Source organism: Aotus nancymaae, unplaced genomic scaffold (assembly GCF_030222135.1).
Source record: "Aotus nancymaae isolate 86718 unplaced genomic scaffold, 86718_ANA_hifiasm-v0.15.2.pri h1tg000016l, whole genome shotgun sequence".
NCBI classification, from domain to species: domain Eukaryota; kingdom Metazoa; phylum Chordata; class Mammalia; order Primates; family Aotidae; genus Aotus; species Aotus nancymaae.
Window position 1 is genome coordinate 69866589 of NW_026988428.1, and position 24196 is coordinate 69890784.

Consider the following 24196-nt stretch of genomic DNA (forward strand, 5'->3'; position numbering starts at 1 on the left):
GGGATGAGGCTGCAGATTGAGCCTGGGCCAGGAGAGGAAGGGGAAGGCCAAAGGTCAGGGAGCAGCTTGAGGCTATTAGCTTCTGGCAGTGAGAAAAGGAGGCTCCTCTAGAAATGAGCCACCTTAGATCCAGTTCCTTGTCACCTGTAGTCCTCATTTCACGACACTGGCATCCAGATGGAAAAGCACTCTTTAATCACAAACTCATGGCTGCACCGACAGTCCTGCTCCTTTGTCCTCCCTTTGCCCCAGCTCTGAGCCTGGCTCTATACTTGTCTCATCCCTCACCTCTAAACCCAGTGGGGCTAGGAAAGGGGTGAGAGTGTCTGTTCAGCACCTCCTTGGTCATCTTTGATGCCTTTCTGCCCTTGTGTCCCACATACCTGTGACAGCCGCCAGGCCCGGCAGCCTCAGACAGTCCTGCGTTCCCACCCTTCTCCCACCGCTGGGACGTGGGCACACGTGCTCCTTCCCTCGCCCTCCCTCTGCCCCCCTTGCTTTCCTTCTCCCCACTTCTTCCTATGGGTCTCATCAACCACCATTGGGAGAATCTTTGTCAAAGGCCGTCACTCATTTTAGAAACCTATAAAGGCTCCAAACTTTTCATGTCTGCATCCCAAGCTAAGATCTGTCACCAAACCACATGCATTGGTACCATTAACTGAACAGCACTGCCCCTGCCCGTGAGCAGGCCCCACGCTTCACCTCCTCTGTGCCTTTGCTCACAGGAGTTCCTTTCTTAAACTCTTACTTTTTCAAGGCCCAGTTTAGATGCTGCCACCTGGAAGGAAAGCCGAGGGGGCATACATTTTGCTGAACAACCTTAGAGAGACTTGAGAGCCACAGAGACATGTTTGAGAAGAGCGTCTCCCTGACTCGGGAGGGCACTGTGTTGTGGGCAGGGGCAGTAGAGAGGAGCAGCATTGGAGAGGGATGACAGGTTGGCAGCAAGGGGCTCAGGATGCCTTGGAAGTTGGGAGTGGATCGTGCTTCCTGGGTGGTGGAGGTGGAAATCTTTTTAAAAATTTAGATGACAGCTCACTCTGTTTGCACACATGCCTACAGCTGGGCTGGGTTTTGCAGGCGCAGAGGCACTGTGAGAAGAGCACAGTCAACAGAGAGATGCCTGCTCCACTGTCTTGTGGGCCTGAGCAGGACCCAGCTGCCCCCCACCCCCTGCCCCTCACATGCATTCCCCCTCTGGCCTTGGGGAACTCCAGAGTCCCCTTCATCCCCACCCTCCTCGGTGCAGCAGGCCTTGCTGGGGTGGTGAGCTGTGGGCTGCAGGCATCTCAGGCCTGGCAGAGCCTCTAGTTCACCCAGCCTCCCTCTCATGGCTGCTCCTCATTTCTCTCTGCTGCTCTCCCTCATCCGACCCAGCTGTTTGGCTTCACAAAACGGTACGGAGCGGTGCTCTCACCCAGGGAGCTCAGCATGAAAGGATTCTTTCCTTCTGCACCTTCCTGGGTTAGGAGGAAGCAGTGCAGTGGGCACTGGCCTGCTGTGACTTGGGCAAGCGGTGAAGGTAGACAGGAGGGGACAGAGGGGCTGGGATGGGGATCCTCTCAGGCAAGGGTCCCAGAGAAGCTTGTGTTGGGGGTAGCTGGGCTTTGGTTTGGATCATGGTTTCATCATCCATGAGCCATGTGACTTGGACCAGTTTCTTTCTCTTTCGACCTCAGTTTCCTCATGTGAAAAGGGATCAGATAGTACAGCCCACTTAGCGAGATGGTTGCCCTGGAGATTAAATGGGATTTAATTTAAAGAAAAAGTGCTAGTGCTTCTGCGTCAGACATGGACCCACCTGGGGACCCCCTTTGCTGTGGCAATAGAAGTATCTGTTGGGCGTGCACTCACCTCCCACAGATCTCTTTTTCCAGGCAGCGTCAGTCAGAGGCTCTTGCTCCTGAATCCAGCCGTGCACTTTACCCGGGTGGTGTGGGCACCACCTGGGGGGCACCACGCAGCAGCCGGTAAGGACACCTGCCTCAGCCTCTTGTGCTGCAGGCGTTGGGATGAGACAGAGCATGGGGGAGATGCACCATCAGTCCTGTTCACTCCTGGAGCCCCAAGCCAGAAAGGGTGAGCTCAAGAAGGCCCATTTGTGTCCACTGGGTGGCACTGCTGTCCTGTCTTACTGCTGTGCCTTTTAGGTGTGAGATCGCGCTCCTCCAGAGAAAGCTGTTCTGTGGTTTCAAATTCTCATTGAGGTGCCTCAATGCCACCCCCTTCCCTCACGCACCATAGAACTAGCAAACTTCTCTCTCCTATACACTTAACTTTTAATATCTATTTTTATTAAATTATTCTCGTTTCATTGCAGAAAGCACAGATAGGCAAAAACAGGGAAAAAATCATAATTCCACTTCAAAATGGTTCATTTTGGTATATATCATAATGGTCTTCCTATGCGTAAGTTTTATATATGTGGATACATATTTTTAAAATGAAACAAAATGGTGTTTCCTCCACACACTGTTGTTGTAACTTGCTTTTTTTCACTCAGCAGCAAAGTGTCATAAACGCTCTCCATTGTCAGCAAGCACACATGTATTCCGCTGCACTGTGTTCCAGTTATATGGAGGCTTGTGTTTTATGTAGCCACCGCTCTCCCGTTAGATCTTCAGGCTATGTCCAGTTTTGACTCTGTTTTAAACAACATGGTGATAAATACAACCACATCTTAGTGCAGCGGTGATTCCATCTGTTGTACTGGACCATCCTTAGGTTGCTGTGAAGAAACACCTGACAGTGGGTAATTTATAAACAAAAGAGGTTTAATTGGCTCACGGTTCTGCAGGCTGTACAGGAAGCACGGCAGCATCTGCTCGGCCTCTGAGGAAGCTTCAGGAAACTTACAATCATGGTGGAAGGTGAAGGGGGAGTAGGCACAGCTTTCGGCCACTCTGGAGCAAGAGAGCAGGGTGGGCAGGAGGGGGTGGTGCCTCACACTTGGAAACAGCAGATCTCACAAGAACTCACTATGATGAGGACAGGACCAAGAGGATGGTTTGGGTCATTCATGAGAAACTGCTCCCATGTTCCAATCACCTCCCGCCAGGCCCTACCTGCAACACTGGGGATCACGACGCAACATGAGATTTGGTGGGGACAGCGATCCAGACCATATCGCCATCCTAGCAAAGGGCCTGCGGGACGAAAGGCTGCTGGAAGTCCTGGGTCAGCTGCCTGAGTGTTTTATTTTTATATTTTTGTGTGTGTAGACTCATGGTTGTGTTCATCCCACACTTTAACACTGTTTATAGTCCCTATTGCTTCTGACACTCAGGTTCTTTCCAAGCTGGTGTGAGAACCGCTTCCTGCTAGCTCAGGTCCTCACTGTGGCCCAGTCAGTCTCGCCTCCAGCACAACAGAATGTCCTGGGATCCCCATGGGCGTCCTTGTCCCCACAATGGACTCATTTCTCCAAGCTGCCCTGATTTTTTTTTGAGACAGAGTTTAGCTCTTGTTGCCCAAGCTGGCCCACACTGGACTCATTTCTTCAAGCTGCCCTGACTCCTTTCTTTCCTTTTGAGACAGAGTTTCCCTCTTGTTGCCCAAGCTGGACTGCAATGGTGCAATCTTGGCTCACTGCAACCTCCGCCTTCTGGGTTCAAGCAATTCTCCTGCTTCAGCCTCCCAAGTAGCTGGGACTACAGGCGTGCACCACCATGCCTGGCTAATTTTTTGTATTTAGTAGAGATGGAGTTTCACCATGTTGGTCAGGCTGGTCTTGAACTCCTGATCTCAGGTGATCCACCCACCTCGGCCTCCCAAAGGGCTGGGATTATAGGCATGAGCCACCGCGCCAGACCGCCCTGGTTTCTTTTTAATGGGGAATGATATTTAGAAATCAAGATGTGGGTGCTCCTGGGTCATTTCAGTAGACAGATCTAAGAAATGTGTTTTCAGAATGAGTCCATATTGGTATTTTTAAATAAAAATCAAAGAATGCATTTATTTGACCTTATATTGTATCTCTTTTTCTCTTAAGCTAAACATTTGTTTTTTTTTATATTAACATAATTCTTATCTACTCTATCCTTCAATATACATAAAAGTTTTGAATTCATAATACCAATATTACCTATAACAATAAATCTGATTGAAGTTGCATTTCTTTTTTGCTCTTAGAGTGTAACCCACTAAGGACGTGTGGTCACTAGGCTGTAAAGTCACCTGAAACCAGGCCCTTCTTGGTGTGCTTCTGTTGTCAGTTTGAGAGATAGCTAGGCTGTTTTTGTTTCATTTTGTTTTCAGTTTTAGAATTTGCTTTTTTTATTTTTTGATTTAATTATAGTTTTAAAGTACGCAACTACTCCTGTGGTTCAAAAGTCAAAACTATATAAAAAAATCTATTCAGGAAAGTCTCTCTTTTAGCTAGATTTGAGAAATAAAAACATTAAAAAAAAAAAAAAAGGAAAGTCTCACTCCGACCCTCCTCTTCAGCCTGTTCCCCATCTCCAGAAAGAATCATCAGCTTTACTAGCTACTGGCGTATCATTCCAGTATTTCTCTTTTTTCCCCCAAGAAAAGCATGTAAGTGTCTTCATTTTTTCCTTTCCTGCTTTATTTATGTTGGGGTGTCCAATCTTTTTGACTTTCCTGGGCCACATTGGAAGAAGAATTGTTTGGGGCCCACATAAAATACGCTAACACTAATGACAGCTGATGAGATTTTTAAAATTCACGCACACACAAAAATTTCATAATGTTTTAAGAAAGTTTATGTCCTGGGCTGCATGCAGCCCACGGCCATGGGTTGGACAAGCTTGATTGACATGGAAGGCATCTTAGTCAGCTGCCCAGGCCATCGCTACTCTAGTGGGCTGCGTGTTCTCCGACAGGCAGATGTAGCAGAGCTCATTCAGCCAGTACCCTCTGGTTAGGCAGGTACACGATTACAGGGAAACACGCAGAGCAGATGCTGTTTGGTGTTTGTGGCCTGTATCTTCTCAGTAGACTCCTAAATATGGGATTCCTGGGTTTAAACGTGTAAATATGTTTAATTTGTTAGCTGCCATGTGATTGCCCTCCACAAGAATTGTTCTGTTCTGTATCCCACCAGCAATGTCCAGGAATGCCTGTTTCTCCACAGAGTGGTTACTTTTGGATTTTTGCCAGTCTAACAGGCGAAGGGCTGGAGATTCTTATTAGTGGCTTGGGCTGGGGCCTGGCCATGTGTACGTCTTTAAATTTCCACTGATGATTTTGCTGCATGGCCAGGTTGAGAATGACTGTGCGAATTTGCCGGGTTTCCCTTGCTGTTCCTGCACGTAGTTTAAATGAGACTGCCCGTACCATGTATCGTTCACCATTTTTCTTTGTTAACTTGCCGTCAGCCTTTTCTTTGACCTCTTCTTTCTGTTCACGTGTACTTGCTGTATCTTAGCCCAGACTTCCCATTTCCTTTCCACCGGCCCTTTGGGAGGTCACAGAGTCCTGATGCTGTGCTCTTGGTCTCCAGGTGTCTGACTTCCGGCAGCAACTGCTAGCCTGTGCTGGGGTGGAAGCTGAACACTGTAGTGGAGTTTTCCTGTGGAGAGGAGCCACGCCCAGGGTGGGACGGGCCAGTGTTCAGGTTCTGGCCCCTGTTGTCTGCATGTAACCTCATACTGTGACCAGGCACAGGGGCGGAGGAGACCCCGGGATGGGAGCCCCACCCTTTGTGTGCTCACCCAGGCTCTCCTGCTCTGCTGCCTGCTGCCCAGTGTGACAGCAGTGATGGCCGGTGGGTGAGCACTGTCAGTTGCTGCTCCTGTGCTGGAAGATGGGGAAATGCCTTTCCTGCACTGTGCCTTGTAGCACACCTGCATCTTCAGCTTTCAGCTCCTCCCGGGGTCTCACCGGGTCACATGATCCCTCCAGACAGCATCCTGCCCCTTGCATCTGCAGAAGGATTTCCAATCAGCCCCTGGAATTCATGTTCCAGCAGAGAGAGCTGCCTCAGATGGTCAGTGCCAGCCAGCTCACCCTGCCACAGTCTGGGCCCTGGCAGGAAAGGGTTTTCCAGGGCAGGGGCGCTGTGGCACATGCTGAGTATTTTCAGGTGTTTGAGAATTTGCACTGGGACACCCGCTACAGAGTCGCACAGGATGAGCAGCATCAATCTAGATGATTATGGAGGAAAGTGTGAGCTTCCCCACCCCTCAACCCTTAGGCTGCTAAATTTTCTTAAAACCTCCAGGCATCCCCTGAGGATGCCACGCATGAGAAAGCTGCTCATTCCCTTTGGCTCTCTTGCTCTTTGGTTATATCCTCTCCTGCCATAGGCAGGGATGTGGGGACTGGGGGCATCTCCTGTGCCACGCCTGGGGTGTGCAGTGCCTGTCATTGTGGTGCCCATCAGGACCCCGGAGTGAAGAAGGGAGGACTCAGTGCCAGGGCAATAGGAAGGCCCCCCAGGATGCTAGTGCTGTGATGTGTGTCAAAAAGGCACAGTCAGCAGCAGCACCTGGGTTTGTTTGGTGGGAGGTGGCACCTTCCACCCTGTGGTTCCCACCCAGGGGAGCCAAGTCCTCCCCACTGGCTGCAGTGATGCCCTGGGTCTCTCTCCTTAGTTTTGATCCTCAAGTTAAGACACCATTTGTGCGTGGCTGAGGGGTTGCTCCATGGGGGCTCCCTCTCTTCCTTCCTTAGATAGACAAGGTGGGTGGCCTCCTCTGTAACTTGTGTGGTGTCATTCCTGGAGGGTTAGTCCATTTCTTCCCATCCTATGAGTACCTGCGCCAGGTCCACGCCCACTGGGAGGACGGCAGCCTGCTGGGCCGCCTGGCCACCAGAAAGAACGTGAGTGGCCCATCAGCCGGCCCTCTCACTCACAAGGACAGTGCCACCAAGTCCTCCTGGGAACTCTTGTGCTCGAGTCAGGACAGGCTTCTAGCTCCTCATCCCCACTGCTCCCAGTCCCTGACTACAGAGGATTTCCCCAAAGCCCCAGGTTGCAAGGCTCTCCTGTCCCCTGGCCAGGAAACACAAAGCCACCAGCAGATCTGAGACCCAGCGCCCTGAACCCATCTCTGGGAGACGCCCTCTGCCTCCACATATTCCAGGAACCCAAGAGCGCACACCAGGTGGAGCAGGTGCCACTCTCGTGTTCCAGGTGCATTCAGGTGCAGGCGTAACTCTGAGGCTTGGGCCTGAGACCTTGGTGGGGAGGCAGCTGGAAATGTTATGAGTGTCATCTAAGCTTTGGCTCAGCACCTCTGGGGCTGGGTGTCTCTCACCAGGCTGTGGACAGGAGAGAGGTTGGTGATGGGGGCCCTGCTCCTCTCTGTGGCTGGAGGAAAGATGAGTGAAGGGATCAACTTCTCTGACAACCTAGGCTGGTAAGTAGTGCTCATCTTCTGGGCTATGATACACGGCCAGCCCTCCCTCCAGCAGCTGGGCCCCGACCTGCTGTCTGCTGCCATCAGAGCCCAAAGCCAGGCTGCGACTGTTCAGACCAACCAGTTGGAGGGAGGGGCTCAGCAGCTCTGGGTTTGGCCCTGGGAGAACAGGTGGAAAATCAGGCCGGCCATCGCTGTAGCAGGACACAAATCCATTGGCCTAGACAGGATCTGTCAGCTAAACCAGCCATCTCTGAGTGGTAGGTGCAGAGTTGGGAGGGGCAGAGCTGCGAGCACAGACAAGGAAGTGGCAGAACGGAGCAGCTGGTGATGTGTGGGTGATGATCCCAGGCTCCTGTCTCCCCCGAGGTGTGTGGCAATGGTAGGCATGCCCTTCCCCAACATAAGTCTCCAGAGATGCCGAAGATGGCCTACTTGGATCACGCCCTTTGTGAGTGTCCCCAGTGTTGCAGAGGGTAGGAAGAGAGTGGGTGGTGGGTGGGAGTGGCATCACTCCTAGCAGTGACACAGCCAGGCCTTCCCTGCTGGGCCAGCATCTCCTGTCCCCTCCGGAGGTTCAGATGCCCCTCCACACCCTCTTGATCTTCCCTGCGATGTCATCTGGACCCCTGCTGCTTGTGTTGGCCAATGAAGCCTCCTGGTCTGGCTCCAAGGCCTGGCAGGGTCTTTTCCCAGGGAGAGCTGCAAGCAGGCAACAGTCCTCATGGGTCATCCCCTTCACCCCCAGCCCAGAGCCCCAGGCCAGGCATCCACAAGGAAGGATCTGGTGGAGAAGCTCTGCAAGAAGGCCATCAACCAGTCCACAGCAAGCCTGGCTGCCTCCAGCTGGCTGGACAGATAGGGGCTGGAGAAGGGGAGAAGAGGAAAGGGGGGTTGCCTGCCCTGTCTCCCACCCGAGGCTGAGGAAGGGGAGGGAGATGCCATGGAAATGTGCTGTCGGGAAGGCAGCTGTAACTCAGAGCTCTAGCCTCCTGTCCCATGAGGGCAGGGCCATCGGGCACCAAAGGGATTCTGCCAGCATAGTGCTCCTGGACCAGTGATATGCCCGGCCCCGTCCTGGCCAAGCTGCCGGCCTGGATCCGAGGCTTCGTGGAGGTCACAGCCACTGTTGGTTCTGCCATTGCTGCTGTGTGGAAGTTCAATCCTCCCTTTTCCTTTCCCGAGAGCCTCCACCACCCCAGGATCACATTCTCACAGACTTCTCCCTGCCCAGTTCCACTGGGAGAAGTCGGCCTCTTCCTGACGGGCAGCTGCACCACTGCCTGGCGCTGCGCCCTTCCTTTGCCCTGCCTGCTGGAGATTGTTTGTCGTGGGCCTGGTCTGCAGGGATCCTACTACAAAGGTGAAATCCAGGATAGTGTGCCGGAGCGCTGCCAGGACCCAGGCACAGGCATTAGTGCCCACAGGTGGAAACAGGTGAATCTGAAGAAACGGTGGGTCTCAGCCACCCTTGAGGTCTTCCCAGAGCAGCTCCCATCTGTGGAATCGAATGTTTTCCATCCCACGTGGCCGAGGGCCAGGCTTCTCACTGGGCCTCTGCAGGAGGCTGTGGGGGTTGCAGCCTCTACTGTGGCATTTCTGTCCTGACCACCTTCTTAGAGGCGAGATGGAGCAGGCCCATCTGCTTCTGCCCTCTTTATAATAGCTGAAGTTAGCTGCCCTGGACTACTCACCATCTAGTCTTAATTTAAAAAGATCCCCAAGGCCACAAGGCTCCTGCCTGGGGGCTTGTCACCTCCCCCACCAGCTTCCTGAGTCACTCCTTCTGCAGCCCTGCCCCCTAACCCGCCTCATAGCCCTCCCTGGATTTCTATCTCCCTGGCTTGGTGCCAGTTCCTGCAAATCGATGGCACCTCCCTCCCTCTCAACCACTTGAGCAAACTCCAAGACACCGTCTACCCCAACACCAGCAATGATGTCAAGGGCCATTGGGCTCTCAGCATGACTATTTTTAGAGACCCCGTGTCTGTCACCGAAAGCTTTTTTCCGTGGGAGACTACCCCTCCCCCCTGCAACAGCTGCCCCTGCTGACTGCACCTCTCCTCCTCTGATCCCAGGGAAAGGGGTCATGGTCAGCTGAGATCTTCTGCCCCCACTGCCTAGGCACCAACAGGGGCAGGAAGAAAGTCACTGACCCCGAGACGTTTACATCCTGCACAGCTAGAGGTCCTTTATTAAAAGTGCACTGTTGGTTTCTGCTCAGTTCTTCTTTGATTTGTGCTGCTGTTTTCTCTGGAAGCCTCTTCAGGGAAGAGAACACACTGGTGCAGGCTGGGTGGAGCCGTCCCCCGGTGGAGCACAGGCATACAGAAGCCCCCGCCCCAGCCCTGTGACCTCAGGCCAGCCTCTCGCTCCCTGAAGGTGGTCCCCACACAGTCCCGGGACAGTTCCATCACCGCCCCATCCTAGGGCAGCAGGTCTGAGGAGCCTGTCCTGGCTGTGTCCAGGTTGGAGCAATGACCCAAGTCTAGGATTCCCAGTCGTCCTCATCCTCCTCTGCCTGTGGCTGCTGTGGTGGCAGCAGAGGAGGGATGGAGTCTGACACGTGGGCAAAGGCTCCTCCGGGTCCCTCACCAGCCCCTGGTTCTTTCCCAGAGATGCCTGGAAGGAAAAGGCTGAGTGAGGGTGGTGGGTGGGAAGCACTGGTTCCCCCAGCCCCCAGAGACTTAAACATAGGAAGAAAAAGGCAGGAGAGAATTACGATGTGCCAGCCCAGGGCGGGCAGTGGCCCTGCCTCTTACCCTTGCGCCTCATGACCAGCTTGTTGAAGAGATCTGACATCAGGTCCCCACCTTGGCTCGTGGCTCTCACTGCAATGGGAAAGCCAGAATGGAGTGAATGGTTCAGTCACATGAAACCCCAGCTCCCTGTCCCCACCCCGACACTCCCCAGCCCTCCAAGGCTACTGTTTCCCAGTTAGCTCAGAGCTTCAGTCTATCCCTGACCCGACACTGGGCACTGATGAGAAAGCGAATACGTTTGAGGAGCACTCTCCCAGCCACCCTGGGGAACAGGTCCAGGGTAGGCAGCACCACTGCACAGATGGGGAAACCGGCCCAGAGAGGTGAGGCAGCTTGCCTGGAGTCACTGAGCAAGGCACAAGCAGCGCTGGGCACAAGCTCAGAACCGCAGTGCCCAGGGCACTGCCGCAGTATGCGCAGGCATCACATCACCCGGTGTCTGCGTTCACAGCAGGCACTATGGGTAGCCTTAGGAGGCCTCAGGTCCAGTCTCTAAAAATAACTCAGGAGGCTGTGGTGGCTGACCATTGCCTTGGACCAGTCTCGGCAGTCGAGGAAGATTCTCCTTGTCACAGTTGGAGCTGAGTGAGCTTAGAGAGGAAAGCTCCACTAAGGCTCCCAAACCAGGAAGGAGCCATGGCCCAGGCAGGAGGGCTGAGGACCTCAGATGGTGGCCCGGGGCTTCCGGCACGTGCCCTAGGGGAAGCAGGGGCAGGTTGGCAGGAGCAGGGGGTGGGCAGAAAGCACCCTGTGGACTCAGTGCCAGACGACAGGCAGCGCTTTTGTCCGAGGCCCTCCAACCGCAGGCTCCAGGGCCCGCTCACCTTGCTCCTGCTCCTTCTGCTTCTTCTCCAGCTTTCACTCCTTCACGCTGCGCAGCTTGGCCTTGCCGATGCCCCCAGCTTGGCGGATGGACTCTAGCAGAGTGGCCCGGCCACCAGAGGGGTCGACCACTTCCCTGCGAGCTCCCTGGACTGGAGCTGGGAGGTGGGGAACAGGACAAGGAGGAAAGTCTGCTCAGGCAGGGCTGGGGAAGCTTATTGTGTCCAAGAGCCCGCTAGGAGGGAGGGCACCTCCCCTCAAATGAGGAGGCCCGTGTTGGGGATGCTGAGCCTTTGGAGACTGTGCGGGGCCTGGGCACACAGGACCTGGGCACTGACTTCTGCAACACCTGAGTGCAGGTGATGTGTGTGCAGACAGCCTCTGTCCCTCTCCAGCCCCCACCCTGCAGAGTTGGACCCCTGAGCTAGCCAGGTACTGACTTCTGCAACATCTGAGTGCAGGCGATGTGTGTGCAGACACTCCCTGCCCCTCCCCAGCCCCCAACCTGCACAGCTGGACCCCTGAGCTAGCCAGGTACTGACTTCTGCAACACCTGAGTGCAGGCGATGTGTGTGCAGACACTCCCTGCCCCTCTCCAGCCCCCACCCTGCAGAGCTGAACCCCTGAGCTAGCCAGGCACTGACTTCTGCAACACCTGAGTGCAGGAGATGTGTGTGCAGACACCCCCTGCCCCTCTCCAGCCCCCACCCTGCAGAGCTGGACCCCTGAGCTAGCCAGGCACTGACAGTCTCAGCTGCACACACGAGCCAGCAGAGGGGTTTTGTGCCACTTCTGGATCCTAGAGATAGATGGGAGATATAACAGTAAAGCTGTTATTTCTGTAAATGCTGTAATTTCAGGGACACGGAATCATTTGTTGCTGTAGTTCATCATTAGACCTTCTTTCCGTAGTTTGTTATCAGGCCTCTTCTTTCCACTGGTTTCACTTGGAATGGGGAACCAGAGCCTCACTTGTTCAGGCCCCCTCCGCCCAGGAGGTGAGCATTTCAGAGCTCTACAGTCTGAAAACCACTATTTTATGAACCAAGTAGAACAAGACATTTGAAATGGGAACTATTTTAAAAAATCAAGGATTTCTGACCCCTTAACAAACCCACAGACAATCCACCTGAGTGCACCGAGCACACCAGCAATGAGACAGAGGTGTCCCCAAAGAGCTGCTCCCACCTGAAGGAGACCCGTCGCTGCTGCCGTCCTGCCTGGCGCCTGGGCCTACGGGGGCCACGGCTGAGGGTGGGAGTGGGGGTGCACTGGCCAGCACCTCAGGAGCCGGGGGAAGTGGTGGGGGCGGTGGGGGTGCTGTGAGCACCCCATCTTCTAGGTCTGAAAGAGAAAGTGTGGGGTGTCTAGGGAAGAAGGTGTCTGAGCAGGGAGGTCCCTGGCCCAGCTCCCATCCCAGCGCCCGGCTCACCTGGCTTGAGAGGCTCGGCTACCTCAGTGTGGAAGGTGGGCAGTTCTGGAATGGTGCCAGGGGCAGAGGGGGCAATGCCGGGGCCCAGGTCGGCACTGTACATGAGGTCGTTGGCAATGCCAGGCAGGTCAGGCAGGTAGGATGGCACATCAATCTCAGGTACTTGGCCCAGGTCTGGCACACACAAGTAGTTCTCTGGAACCTGCAGAATTAGGTAGGGACATGTGAGAGGTGACAGGGACCTGCCGGGGCATACTGCAAGGCCTTGTGTGCACCCCCACATGAGTGGAATAAAGGGCTCAACAGCCTTGTCTGGAGAGGAGCCCTGGCAGGGCCCCCAGCCACTGCACCTGTCCCCACCCCAGCCCTGTTCCTCCCACCCCAGCCCTGTTCCTCCCTACCCCAGCCACTGCACCTGTCCCCACCCCAACCCTGTTCCTCCCACCCCAGGCCTGTTCCTCCCACCCTAGCCCTGTTCCTCCCACCGGCTGCTCCAGCTGCTCTCTCTTGCTGATGGACAAGGGGGTATCAAACAGCTTCTCCTCCGTCTCCACCCCCAGCATCACATGGGTCTTTGTTACAGCACCAGCCAGGGGGTCCAGGAAGACATACTTCTTGTACCTGCAGGGGCGACGTGGGGGTCAGGCAAGCTGACACCTGCTGTCCTGAGCCCACATTCCTACCTCTCCCACACCATCAGGGGCACAGTGTGCATGGTGGGGTCCCAGGCCTCCCAAGCCAAGCCACCCAATTACCCCCTGGCTCCCAGCCTCGGTGCTATACCTGTGTCTGATGCCCTCGGTCCCCACTAAGCCAGGCCAGGCCTCCCGCCCACACCCCTCGGCCCTGCTTTCTGGCCATACAAGTTCTCGGTGGTGTTGAAGAGCAGCAAGGAGCTGACAGAGCTGATGTTGCTGGGAAGACCCCCAAGCCCCTCCTCTGCATCATCCTCAGGCTCTGGCTTGGCACTCATGCACACAGGAAATCACGCACACAGGAAAGTACTTCAGCTTCTCCTGGGAGGGCCGGGGGGCCAAGTGATAGTGAGTGTTTAGTGCTGGGCCAAATCAGCTGCCACCCATTCCCAGTCAGCCTCCTCTGTGGGACAGAACCCTATGGCAGCCCTGGCTCATCCCCAGCATCCAGGCCTCCAGGTGTGTGACAGGTCGTGTGATGTGCATGGCCAGCAGACCTGCAGGGCCCACTCGTCCAGGGTGCGGTGCTTGCTCTGGATCCTGTGGCGGGGTTGTCTCTGCAGGCCAGGGTCCTGGGCACCTGTCAAGATGGAGTCATATTCCTGCAGGCGCTCTGGAGCAGGGTACTTGGCACTGGAGAACACCTGTGGACACAGGGACGAGTCTGATGAGCCCCAAGAGGCTCAGAGGGCTAGGCTTGCTTGGCAGGAGAGGGTGGGGTTGGGAGCCTGGGCGGGATGAAAGCCCAAGGTATGGGTGGGCAGCAGGGCAGAGACTGGGCAGCCTCAGAGGCATGGAGAAATGGAGGGACAGCCTGGCAGCCTCAGGACACAGGGGTATGGGGGCTACCTTGATGGAACTTATCAGAGTTTAAAAGATTTCTCCTGGATCACTTGTGGAGATGTGCCATCTCCGAGGAGACGGGAATGTGACGGGATCCCCTCACTGTTGTATCTTGAATAAATGCTGCTGCTTCATCCTCTGGGGTCATGGCCCTGTCCCTGTGTGGGAGGGGCCTCTTCCATTTCCCTGACTTAGAAACCACACTGCATTTAGGACAAGGATTGAGAGGCTAAGTCAGCACTGGGTAATGTTTTGACTCCATTCATGGCTTTCTTTTTTCCTCTTTCCAGAAGGACTTTTGTGCAGAAATGGATCTTTTCTTGCTGTGTTTGTCTTTATTGGAAGGCAGCTCCAGGAGGCCTGTGAAATGTTGGGGGACTGGACCCCAGGGGAGGGAGTCCCAGCCTGCACACTTTAGGGTTCCTTCTCCAGGGAAAGCAACCTCATACCCCATCCTGACTGCCCTCCCGGTGCACACTCTCCTGTTTGGCTTCCACAGGCTGGGACTTCTCTGGCTTCCCTCTGCCTATATTCTCCCTGCCCCAAGTGTCCCCAGCACAGGTGGCTTCATTTTTCTTTCAACTCAGGGAACTCGCTCAACTTTTGTAAAACTCCCCACTTAGTGGTAGAAGCTTGCTGATGGCATGTTTAAAACTTTGATTCAAATAACCTTTTAATACTTGAATATTTTAAGTTTTATACATAGTTCCTAATTTTTTTCTAACAGATTCAGATACCTAATAATATCCTAGAATGGCAGCATTTTGTCTTCCTCTAAGCACCTGGCTCTGCTCTTCTCAGGAGTGGGTTCTGAAGTCTCTGAACTACAGGATATTCAGAAGGTCAGGAAGGAGCCAGGCCTAGGGATGAGGGGCGGGGGACGGCCTCCCTCCTCGGGCAGGCAGAGGCACAGGACCACCTGCCGCCCCCTCTGCCAGTACCTGTGTGGGAGCCCAGGCATCCTTTGTAACCCTGCATGACCACCAGGCTGAAAGAAAACAGAAGCGTGGAGGCCGCCATTTATTTTCAACAAATTAACCCATAGACAATTGCCTCACTTTTTCAGAAAAAGGGATTTGGGGCAAGGAGAGGGGAGAAGGGAGATGAAACCCAGAGCCGAGTTTCTAGAAAATCCTGCAGGAGAAGAGGATGCAGCTGCCCAGAGGAGGGAAGCAGGATCACGCTCAGGAAAGTGTGTGGGTCCTGGATGACACCAACACCCAGTGCAGTTCTGTCCGCTGACCTCTCCCAAGGTGGGGAAGGTGAGTGTTCCCTCGGTGTCCATGGGCAGATCCTGCTGAGCACGTGGCATGTTGGGGAGTCTGACACTGGAGCCATGCGCCTCATACTCCTCTCTGCTTGTGGACCTGGTGAGGCAGGGAGCAGAAAACAAAGCCACATGAAAGTTTTCTGTCTGTGTCTGTGTGTAGTGTTGATTTAGTTGTGCTGTTTTCTTGCTGGGAGAGCACAGCCACTGTTTGTCACCCTCGTGGGTGGGAGGACAGAAGAGGAGCCTCTGCCCTCTGTACCTTTCTGGGCCCGCTGGGCTCCCCTGTTCTGGTTTCCATCTCTGTCTGTCTCCGCAACCCACCAGGCCTGCAAGGACACACATGTTGCTTAGAAAAGCCAAATCCAGCCTTTGTCTCAGTCTCCTCTGGTCTCATGATGTGCATCTGCCACCTTGAAACTGGAAAGCAATCTGTCGATGTCTGTGTCAATTTCCATTCCCTGCCCCACTTCCGTCCCCATGCAACTTATATTCACGTACGATGTGTGCTGTCTAAAGATGGGATGACCACACTTTCCATGTTCTAAAAGGGCTCCTGTCCTCCCGGGCCCCAGGGGTGATGGTTGCCTTGATCTGAGGGTGCATCTCTTACCTGCCTCCTGCCTCAAAAGCCTGTGCGGTGGCAAAGCTGGTGCAGGGCTGGGAAATGCAGCGTTCTCCAGGACGGGGACTTGGTTCTTCCCCTGAAACGCAGGCAAAGGCCTGGACGCCAGTGTGACCTCCCAAAAGGCTTGGCTGCTGGACTTTCCGACCACAAGTGATGCTTTTTTGCATCAGGCTCTGCGTTTGAAGCAGCCTGACTTTCATCTCGGCAAGTGGCTGGTGTCTCAGCAGCTGCAGTGGAGCTCACCCACCTAAACACCACCATGAGCGAAAGAACTGCCGACACTTTCCTTAAAGTTCTCTGAGACACTTGCGTGCATGTGGATTTTATCATCAGAGCCACTGGGTAGAAGCCCTGAGCTGGTGGGGCTGGAAGCAGCAAGTGCAGGGATGGACTGGGTGCCCAAGAGACCTCAGTGCTCAATCAGGTGAAGATGGCCACACGCAGGCTGCAGAGAAGGCAGGCCTGGGGGCTGGTGTGGGTGAGCACAGGCAGGCACCAGCTGGATGGCATTAGGACATTGGAGCAGCAGCAGTAACACCACTGAGTCAGGCAGTCTGATTGGGTCAGGGAACACTGTCGCTTTCCTGGACAGAGACGATCGCCTCTTAGGAGAGGCTGTTCTGCCCCTGCAGGTGGGTCCCGGACAGATCCTGCCAGGATGACATGGCTGGTGCTCCATTGCTGTGCTGGGCCCTGGGAGAGGGAGGATTCCCACCACACACAGCCCAGGCCCGGGTTCTTACCTGCAGCCTCCGCTCTGGCACAAGCCCCTTGGTCTTGGCTGGTTTCTGCTTGGTCTGGGGTTTGGTGTGGCTGCTGAGTCCAGCCTTTCCTTGTGGCTGTGTCCAGCCAAGGCCAGGCCACCGTCATGGCCCAGGGAGCAGGACCATTCACTTCTGCCCCAAATCTGAGATCATTCCACCTCAAAGAGACTTCCTCATTTGATCCCTTTACTTGATAGCTGGGGAGACCAAGTCACACAGAGCACCCCCAGCTCACTTGCAGTCTCAGAGCTGATCCATGAGCAGAGGCTGAGATCCTGGGATCTTGTCCCCCTGCCTCCCCACAAGCTTGCTTCCTTTCTGCTGGATGAGATGGGGCCGGACCTCGACCGGCAGCCCTGCCTGGACATGACTGTGCTCGTGCAGGCGCTCGAGCCGAGATGCCTGGCATCGTCTATTTTATTATTATCATTATTATTTTGAGACAGAGTCTCACTCTGTCACCCAGGTTGGAGTGCAGTGGCACAATCTTGGCTCAGTGCAAACTCTGCCTCCCAGGTTAAAGTGATTCTCCTGTCTCAGCCTTTCAAGTAACTGGGACTACAGGCTCACTCCACCACACCTGGCTAATTTTTGTATTCTTAGTAGAGGCTGGCTTCCCCCATGTTGGTCAGGGTGGTGTCGAACTCCTCACCTCAGGTGATCTGCCTGCCTTGGCATCCCAAAGTGGTGGGATTACAGGTGTGAACTACCTCATGATTTAAATGTAGTGAGAGGCCAGGTACCGTGACTCACCCCGATAATCCCAATACTTTGATACAGTGAGGCAAACAGATCACCTGAGGTCAGGAGTTGGAGACCAGTGTGGCCAACCTGGTGAAACCCCGTCTCTACAAAAAATAGAAAAAATTATCCCTGTCTGGTGGGGCACACCTGTAGTCTTAGTTACTCTGGAGGCTAAGGCATGAGAATCGCTTGGACCCCAGAGACACAGGCTGCAGTGAGCTGAGATGGAGCCACTGCACTTCAGTCTGGGCAACAAAGTGAGACCCTATCTCTAAATAAATAAATAAATAAATAAATGTGGTGGAGCATGGTGGCTCATGCCTGTAATCCCAGCACTTTGGGAGGCCGAGGCAGGTGGATAATGAAGTCAGGAGTTTGAGACCAGCCTGACCAAAATGGTGAAATTCAGTCTTTACTAAAAATACAAAAATTAGCAGGACAAGGTGGCACTTGCCTTTATACCCAGGTACTGTTGACACTGAGGCAGAAGAATCGCTTGAACCCGGGAGGCAGAGGTGCAGTGAGCCAAGTTCAGGCCACTGCACTCTAGCCAGAATGACTGCTCAAGTTTCCAGCTCAAATAAATAATAAATAAATAAATGTAAGACTGTAACTTTATCACTTTGGGAGGCTCCAGTAGGTAGCTCACCTGAGGTCAGGAGTTCGAGATCAGCCTGGCCAAAATGGGGAAACCCCGTCTCTACTAAAAATATAAATACTAGCTGGGTGTTGTGGCATGTGCCTGTAGTCTCAGCTGCTCAGGAAGCTGAGACAGGAGAATTACTTGAATCCAGGAGGCGGAGGTTGCAGTAAGCCAAGATCATGCCACTGCACTTCAGCCTGGGCAACAGAGCCAGCCTCCATCTCAAAATAAACAATAAATAAAATTAAATTTTTTTTTTAAATGTAGTAAGATTGCATAGTCGTGCAGCGGAAGCGTGCTGGTCCTATCCATGTAGTGAAGGCAGACTTCATACACAAATCTTACAATAACTTTTATACCAACCCCTGAAAGCCCTGATTGCCTTCCAAAGAAGCAGTACGTGGACAAATGCATGGGCTGTCCCAAACAGCACTGGAAAGATCAGCAGAAAACAGGGAATGACATGCTCAGCCCTTGAGGCCAAAATGCCCTTTCTCAGAGCAGCTGCCAGAAGACAGCAAGCAGGATCGGGTAGGAGGTCACCTGTGCGTGAAGGGGAGAACGGTCAGATCTGGGGCAGGGGTGTAGGAGCCTGGGCATCCTCACTGGAACAGAAGAGAGCTGCTCCGTGATGCTCGGCTGACAGGCAGAGCCTTGCAAATTCAAGTTCTCATGGTACAGAGAGGCCAGACAGGGCAAGGACAAAGACAGGTACCCACAGAAATGGTTTCCTGGATGACAGGGCCCGGTTACATCTCTCAAATGGGATCAGATTGGAAGGGAGATCAGCTGCTTTGGGCAACCGAGGTCACTTCTGGGTGAGCTGCCAAACTAGATGGTTCCAGGGGCCCTGGACCAGGCAGCTGGACTGGACATCTCATGGTCCTGTATTCCAGGAAACGGCATCTCAGCGCTTGTCTGGCCAGTTCTCCAAAAGAACCATCCACATGCCATTTTTCCATTTCCCCTCTGTTCACACACTGGGCAGGGCCTGACCAGAAACTCTCCCTTAGGGTTTTGAGTCACTGCCAAAATCGGAGCCCAGCAGTGAGGAGGTGATGTTAACATGTGACTCTGGGCCAGGCGCTGCCTCATGCTGTAAACCCAGTGCTTTTGGGAGGCTGAGCTGGGAGGATCACTTGAGATCAGCAGTTCAAGAACAACCTGAGGAACATAGATCTCTACAAAAAAAAATAAAAATTAAAAATACCCAGTTCTGGTGACATGCACCCAGGGTCCCAGCTACTCGGGAGGCTGAAGTGGCTGGAGCTCAGGCGTTCAAAGCTGCAGCTCCGATGTTGCCACTGCACTCCAACAAGAAAGACAGAGTGAGGCCATGTCTTGAAAAAGGAACAAACACGCTAGGCATAGAAGAAAATACCTGAAAATGGCTGGGCGCATGGCTCAAGCTTGTAATCCCAGAAATTTGGGAGGCTGAGGTGGGTGGATCACCTGAGGTCAGGAATTCAAGAGCAGCCTGGCCAACATGGTGAAACCCCATCTCTACTAAAAGTACAAAAACTGGCTGGGCATGGTGGCGGGCATCTGTAATCCCAGCTACTCAGGACTCTGAGGCAGGAGAATTGCTTGAACCCGGGAGACAGAGGTTGCAGTGAGCTGAGATCCTGCCATTGCACTGCAGCCTGGGTGAAAAGAGCAAGACTTCATCTAATAAAGAAAAAAACAACCAACATACCTGAAGATAATGAAAGCTGTTTACGACAAAGCTGTAGCTAATCTACTACATGATGAGGAAAAGTTGAAAGCATTTCCTCTGTAAACAGGAACAACGCGAGGATGCCCATTCTCACCACTGCTATTCAACATGACACAATCAGGCAAGAGGGAAAAATAAAAGGCATCCACATTGGAAAAGAGGACATCAAATTATTCCTATCTGATGAAGATGTGATCTTGGATTTAGAAACATGTAAAGGCTCCGCCAGAAAACCCCTAGAGTTGATTGATAAATAAATACAGTTATTGCAGGATACAGAATCAATGTACCAAAATCAGCAGCATTTCTATACACCAATAATGGTCTAGTTGGGAAGGAAATTAAGAAAACGATCCCATTTACAGTAGCAACAAAATGAAAAAAGATATGCCACAGAATAAATTTGACCAAGGAGATGGAAGGTTTCCACGAGAAAAACTACAAAAACACTGATGAAAACTTTAATAAGACAGAAAGAAATGGGCAATCATCCCATGCTCACGGATGGAAGAAACTTGTAGCATTAAAATGACCGTACTGCCCAAAGCAGTCTAGAGATTCATACAACCCCTGCCAAAATACCGATGTCATCACTCACAGAGTTGGAAAATCCTACAATTCATATGGAACCAAAAAAGAGCTCAAAGAGCCAAAGCCTTCCTCAGCAAATAGAAAAAAACTAGAGGCATCCCATTTCACTACGAATTAGAACGAAAAAATGTTTGGCAAGTGCGTGGTAACTAAAACAGCACGGTGCTGACAGGAATATAGACACATAAATCAATGGGACACATGACAGAGCCCAGAAAGACAGCCACGTATTCGCAGCCAATTGATCTTCAACATAGCTGACAGAAACACACACTGGGGAAAGGACACCCTCTTCATGAATGGTACTCGGAGGACTGGATAGCCACATGCAGAAGAATGAAGCTGGATCCGTATCTCTCACCATATACAAACATCACCTCCAGATAGATCCAAGACTTGAACGTCAGATAGGAAACTAGAAAAATATTAGAAAGAAACCTAGAGGAAACTCTTCCGGACCTTGCTCTAGGCAAGGAATTGATGTCAAAGACCTCAAAAGTCCAACATAAAGAAGGATGAACTGGAGGATGGCCCAGCCGACCTGTGTGCCGCAGAACTCTGGACAGCGCATGAGAAAACCTTAAAGGCCTCCTTGCTATGCTCACGTGGGAAGTGGGGTTGCTAGGGTCAGAGGCTGGCCCAGACTTGCACCTGAAGCCTGCCTTGTTTGCAGTGGCACTGGGTCTCCGCCTTGCAATTCGGGGTGTCTCTTTAAATGGTCCCCCAGGGTTATGATGGAAAGTAAAGACAAAAGTGCCACCCAACAGAGTTGCTCCTGGTTCTGGGTCCCCCAGTGACCATGGGGGTGCTCTGCCTTTGGTGGGGGGGCCTCATTTTCAGGCCCCCTCACGTTGCATTGCCTTGTGGTTCTCAGGGCCTTTCTCTTTGCCACTTTGCTGCTGCAGCCCCATTTATGTTACAGAAACCACCAACCTCGAGGGGGCCAGGGTCCTGCTTCCAAGTGCTTAGCGGAGCCGCCTAGCTTTGGCCGAGCCACAGCGTGAGAAGGCAGCATGTGCATCACGGGGAGAGGTAGAAGTTGGGTCAGGTAGGGTCCCAGCCGGGCCTGCAGCCCGGGCCGACTTTCTTTTGGTGGGGGGGCTCGAGGTTGAAGTGGTGGGTAAGGAAACCCCTGTAGCTGAGTGTGCTGTGGGGCCCTGGGCTGGCTGTCTTGGAGCAGAAGATGAGGCCTGGGCTGCAGCTGAAGCAGCTAGATCTGAAGATGAACGAGCCCGCTTCAAGCCGCGAGTTCCCTGCTGCTGCCCATGAAGGACCACAGGTTTGGGCTGGGTGGTGCCTGCAGCGGTAATGGGAAGTTTCAGTCCTGGGTTGGGACCACTGACCCTCTGTCCGGCCAGGGTGGTGGTGTCCTTTCCTGAGGCTGTGCTGGGGCCCTGGCCTGGCTGTCTTGGAGCAGAAGATGAGGCCTGGGCTGCAGCTGAAGCAGCTAGATCTGAAGATGGACGAGCCCGCTTCAAGGTGCTGCTTGCAGCTGGGAAGCGGGCAGGAATCAGCGAGGTGACCTGGGCTGAGTCCCGGGAGTGTGCAGAGGTGGCAGGAAGGGGGTCTGAGGAGGAGACCAAGGAGTCTGCTGACCTGCGCTTCCTCCCAGACACAGGAGGTCTAGAGCGGGACCCTGCAGCAGATGGTAGGAGGGCCACGGCGTCCCGGTGGTCTTGGGACTTGCATCTCCCCTGCTGTGCATCCCTGCCGGGTGCTTTAGGGACAGAAGGCAAAGAAGATGTCCCTGTTGCAGGTGAGGACAAAGCGTGGGAAAGCAGTGAGGCTCTGCAGTCAAAGATGCCCTTGGCCTCACCCTGCAGTGCACTGTCAATGCACAGGAAGGCCACCTTTTTCTCCAGGTCCAGGTCTTCAGCAGTGACCTGGAACCCCAGCTGTAAGGGAGGTGACAGCATCAGAGGCCTGAGATGTCTGGGAGCCACTCCTGGGGGCCGGTTTCTCCCCAGGTGCTGAATCTGCCGCCTTTTCACACTGGGACTGTCTTTGAAGAAGTGAGGGGCAGCTGGCAGTGGGATGAGGCTGGCCCCTTCCTCCTCTTTAGCCACGGGAAGCCTCCCGTGGAGCTGTAGGAGCTGGAGATGGCATTTCGTTTGGGGCAGCAGCTCATCCCGGAGGGCTGGGATTTCTTGTCAGATGGGATTTCTGACCTCTGGGTATGGAGGTCTCTCTGCAGGGGCCCAGGCCTGGGCACGAAGGGAGAGAGGCCTCCATTGTCCCGCAGCGGCCTAAATGCAGACCGTGCATCCCTGGTGCCCTCAGGGCCCCCTTTCTGATCATCAGGCTTCTCTTGGGCTCTGGGGTCCTTGTCCTGCTCAGGCATCCCTGCCCCACTCACCTTGAGGGCCCTCGACATGATCTTCTCTGGATAGGAATGTGGGGCACAGCTGGGTGTTGTGGGCCCCAAAACGGTGACTACCTGCTCCAGTGCCTCACTAAGAGTCCTTAGGCTCAGTGCACTCGCTGAGCTGCAGGACATTCTGCTATTGTGAGCACACAGCACTGGCTTGCTGCGGTACCTGTGCCTCAAATTGAAGGCAGGATCGCCGGAACGGAACACAGGGCTTGTAGGATACAGAAAACCTTGGAGTTCTTTCGACACCAGGCTGATTCCGTGTGTCTGGGTACTTGTAGGATGGCTTGCCACTCCGTCAGGGGCAGGAGCAGCGGAGAGGTCCCACAAGCAAGGTGAACTGAGGGATGCGGGCAGCAGGCTCAAGGAAACTGAGTCCTACTGGCCGGTCCTCGGCCCTGGGACGGGACCGGGACAGGGATAAGGGGCACAGAGTGTCCAGGTAACCGCTCCTGGGAGCAGTGGGGTATTTTCAGACCCTTGAACTCTCGAGAGCTGGGCTCTGAGCATCCTCTTGTCTGCTGCCAACTCGGCCAAAGGCTAAGGGAACATTCCCCTGTTGCCAGGAAACGCATCATTCAAATCTGAGCGAGTGGGGCGCGTGCAAAGACGCGCGCAAGTGACAGATCCGCACCGGAAGTGCGACCTTACGGGATTCCCGGGACAAGGTATGCGCGCCAGGCACCCGCTGGCAATGCGGAGTCAGCGGACAAAATATGAGTGCGAGGCACCTGCGGGCAATGGCGGCGGGGGAGGGCGCGGGGATAGAGAGGGCGCCTGATAGGTACTGGAAGGAGAGGCGCGCGCACAAAGGACGCCAGACCTTAACGGTTTGGCCGGCAAGGTTCGCGCGCAAGGCACCTGATGGCAACGGAAGGGGCGGCGCGCGCATGACGTACTGTAGGGAGAGGCGCGCGCACTAAGGACCTGGGACCTTAACGGATCGGCGCGGCAACGTAAGGGCACAAGGCACCTACTGGCAACTGCGGGATCGGGGGCGGGGTAGGGAGCGGTGCGCGCACTAGGTACTGGAGGGAGAGGCGAGCATAAAGGGCTCGGAATCTTAACGGATTGGCGTGGCAAGACACGCGCACAAGGCACTTGCTGGCAAGGGCAGGAAAATGGGGGTCCGGGCCGGGCACGCGAAATAGGTACTGGAGAGAGAGGCGAGCACAAAGGACCCGGGACGTTAAGGGATCAGGGCGGCGAGGTATCCGCAAAAGGCACCTGCCAACAAGAGCGGAAGAGGGGTCGATGTACACGCGCGAGGCACCTGCTGGCAATGGGGGGCGGGGGAGAACCGAGGCGGGCGGAGAGGGGCGCACAGTCGACCAGATAGCTCAGACTACAAGTGTGGGGACCACACCCGGCCAATGTTTTGTATTTTTTTGTAGAGCCGGGGTTTCACCTTATTGCCGAGGCTGGTCTCGGACTCCTGAACTCGAGCAACCTTTCTGTTTCTGCCTCCAAAAGTGTTGGGATTGCAGCTATGACCCCCACCATGTCCCGCCTAAATATTTTTGAGATTCATCAAACAGGTCTCTAGATGGACCCCAACAGGTCTCTAGATGGACCCCAACCTCTGGAAG

General features: G+C 54.1%; 1 protein-coding gene and 1 pseudogene across 2 annotated transcripts; one reads left to right on the forward strand and one right to left on the reverse strand.

Moving 5' to 3' along the window:
- The first annotated feature begins 7290 nt into the window (after positions 1–7290).
- Positions 7291–8746, forward strand: DDX11L17 (DEAD/H-box helicase 11 like 17 (pseudogene); annotated as a pseudogene). Its single transcript, XR_010342931.1, has 4 exons — positions 7291–7328; positions 7680–7779; positions 8077–8154; positions 8415–8746. The product of XR_010342931.1 is annotated as a DEAD/H-box helicase 11 like 17 (pseudogene) (transcript).
- A 975-nt stretch (positions 8747–9721) lies between these two features.
- Positions 9722–13322, reverse strand: LOC105717423 (WAS protein family homolog 2-like). Its single transcript, XM_064376768.1, is given in 7 exon segments — positions 9722–9950; positions 10091–10159; positions 10915–11064; positions 12101–12256; positions 12345–12546; positions 12830–12965; positions 13208–13322. Coding segments are annotated over 7 exon segments (957 nt in total). The 5' UTR covers positions 13318–13322; the 3' UTR covers positions 9722–9816.
- Between the last annotated feature and the right edge of the window lie 10874 nt (positions 13323–24196).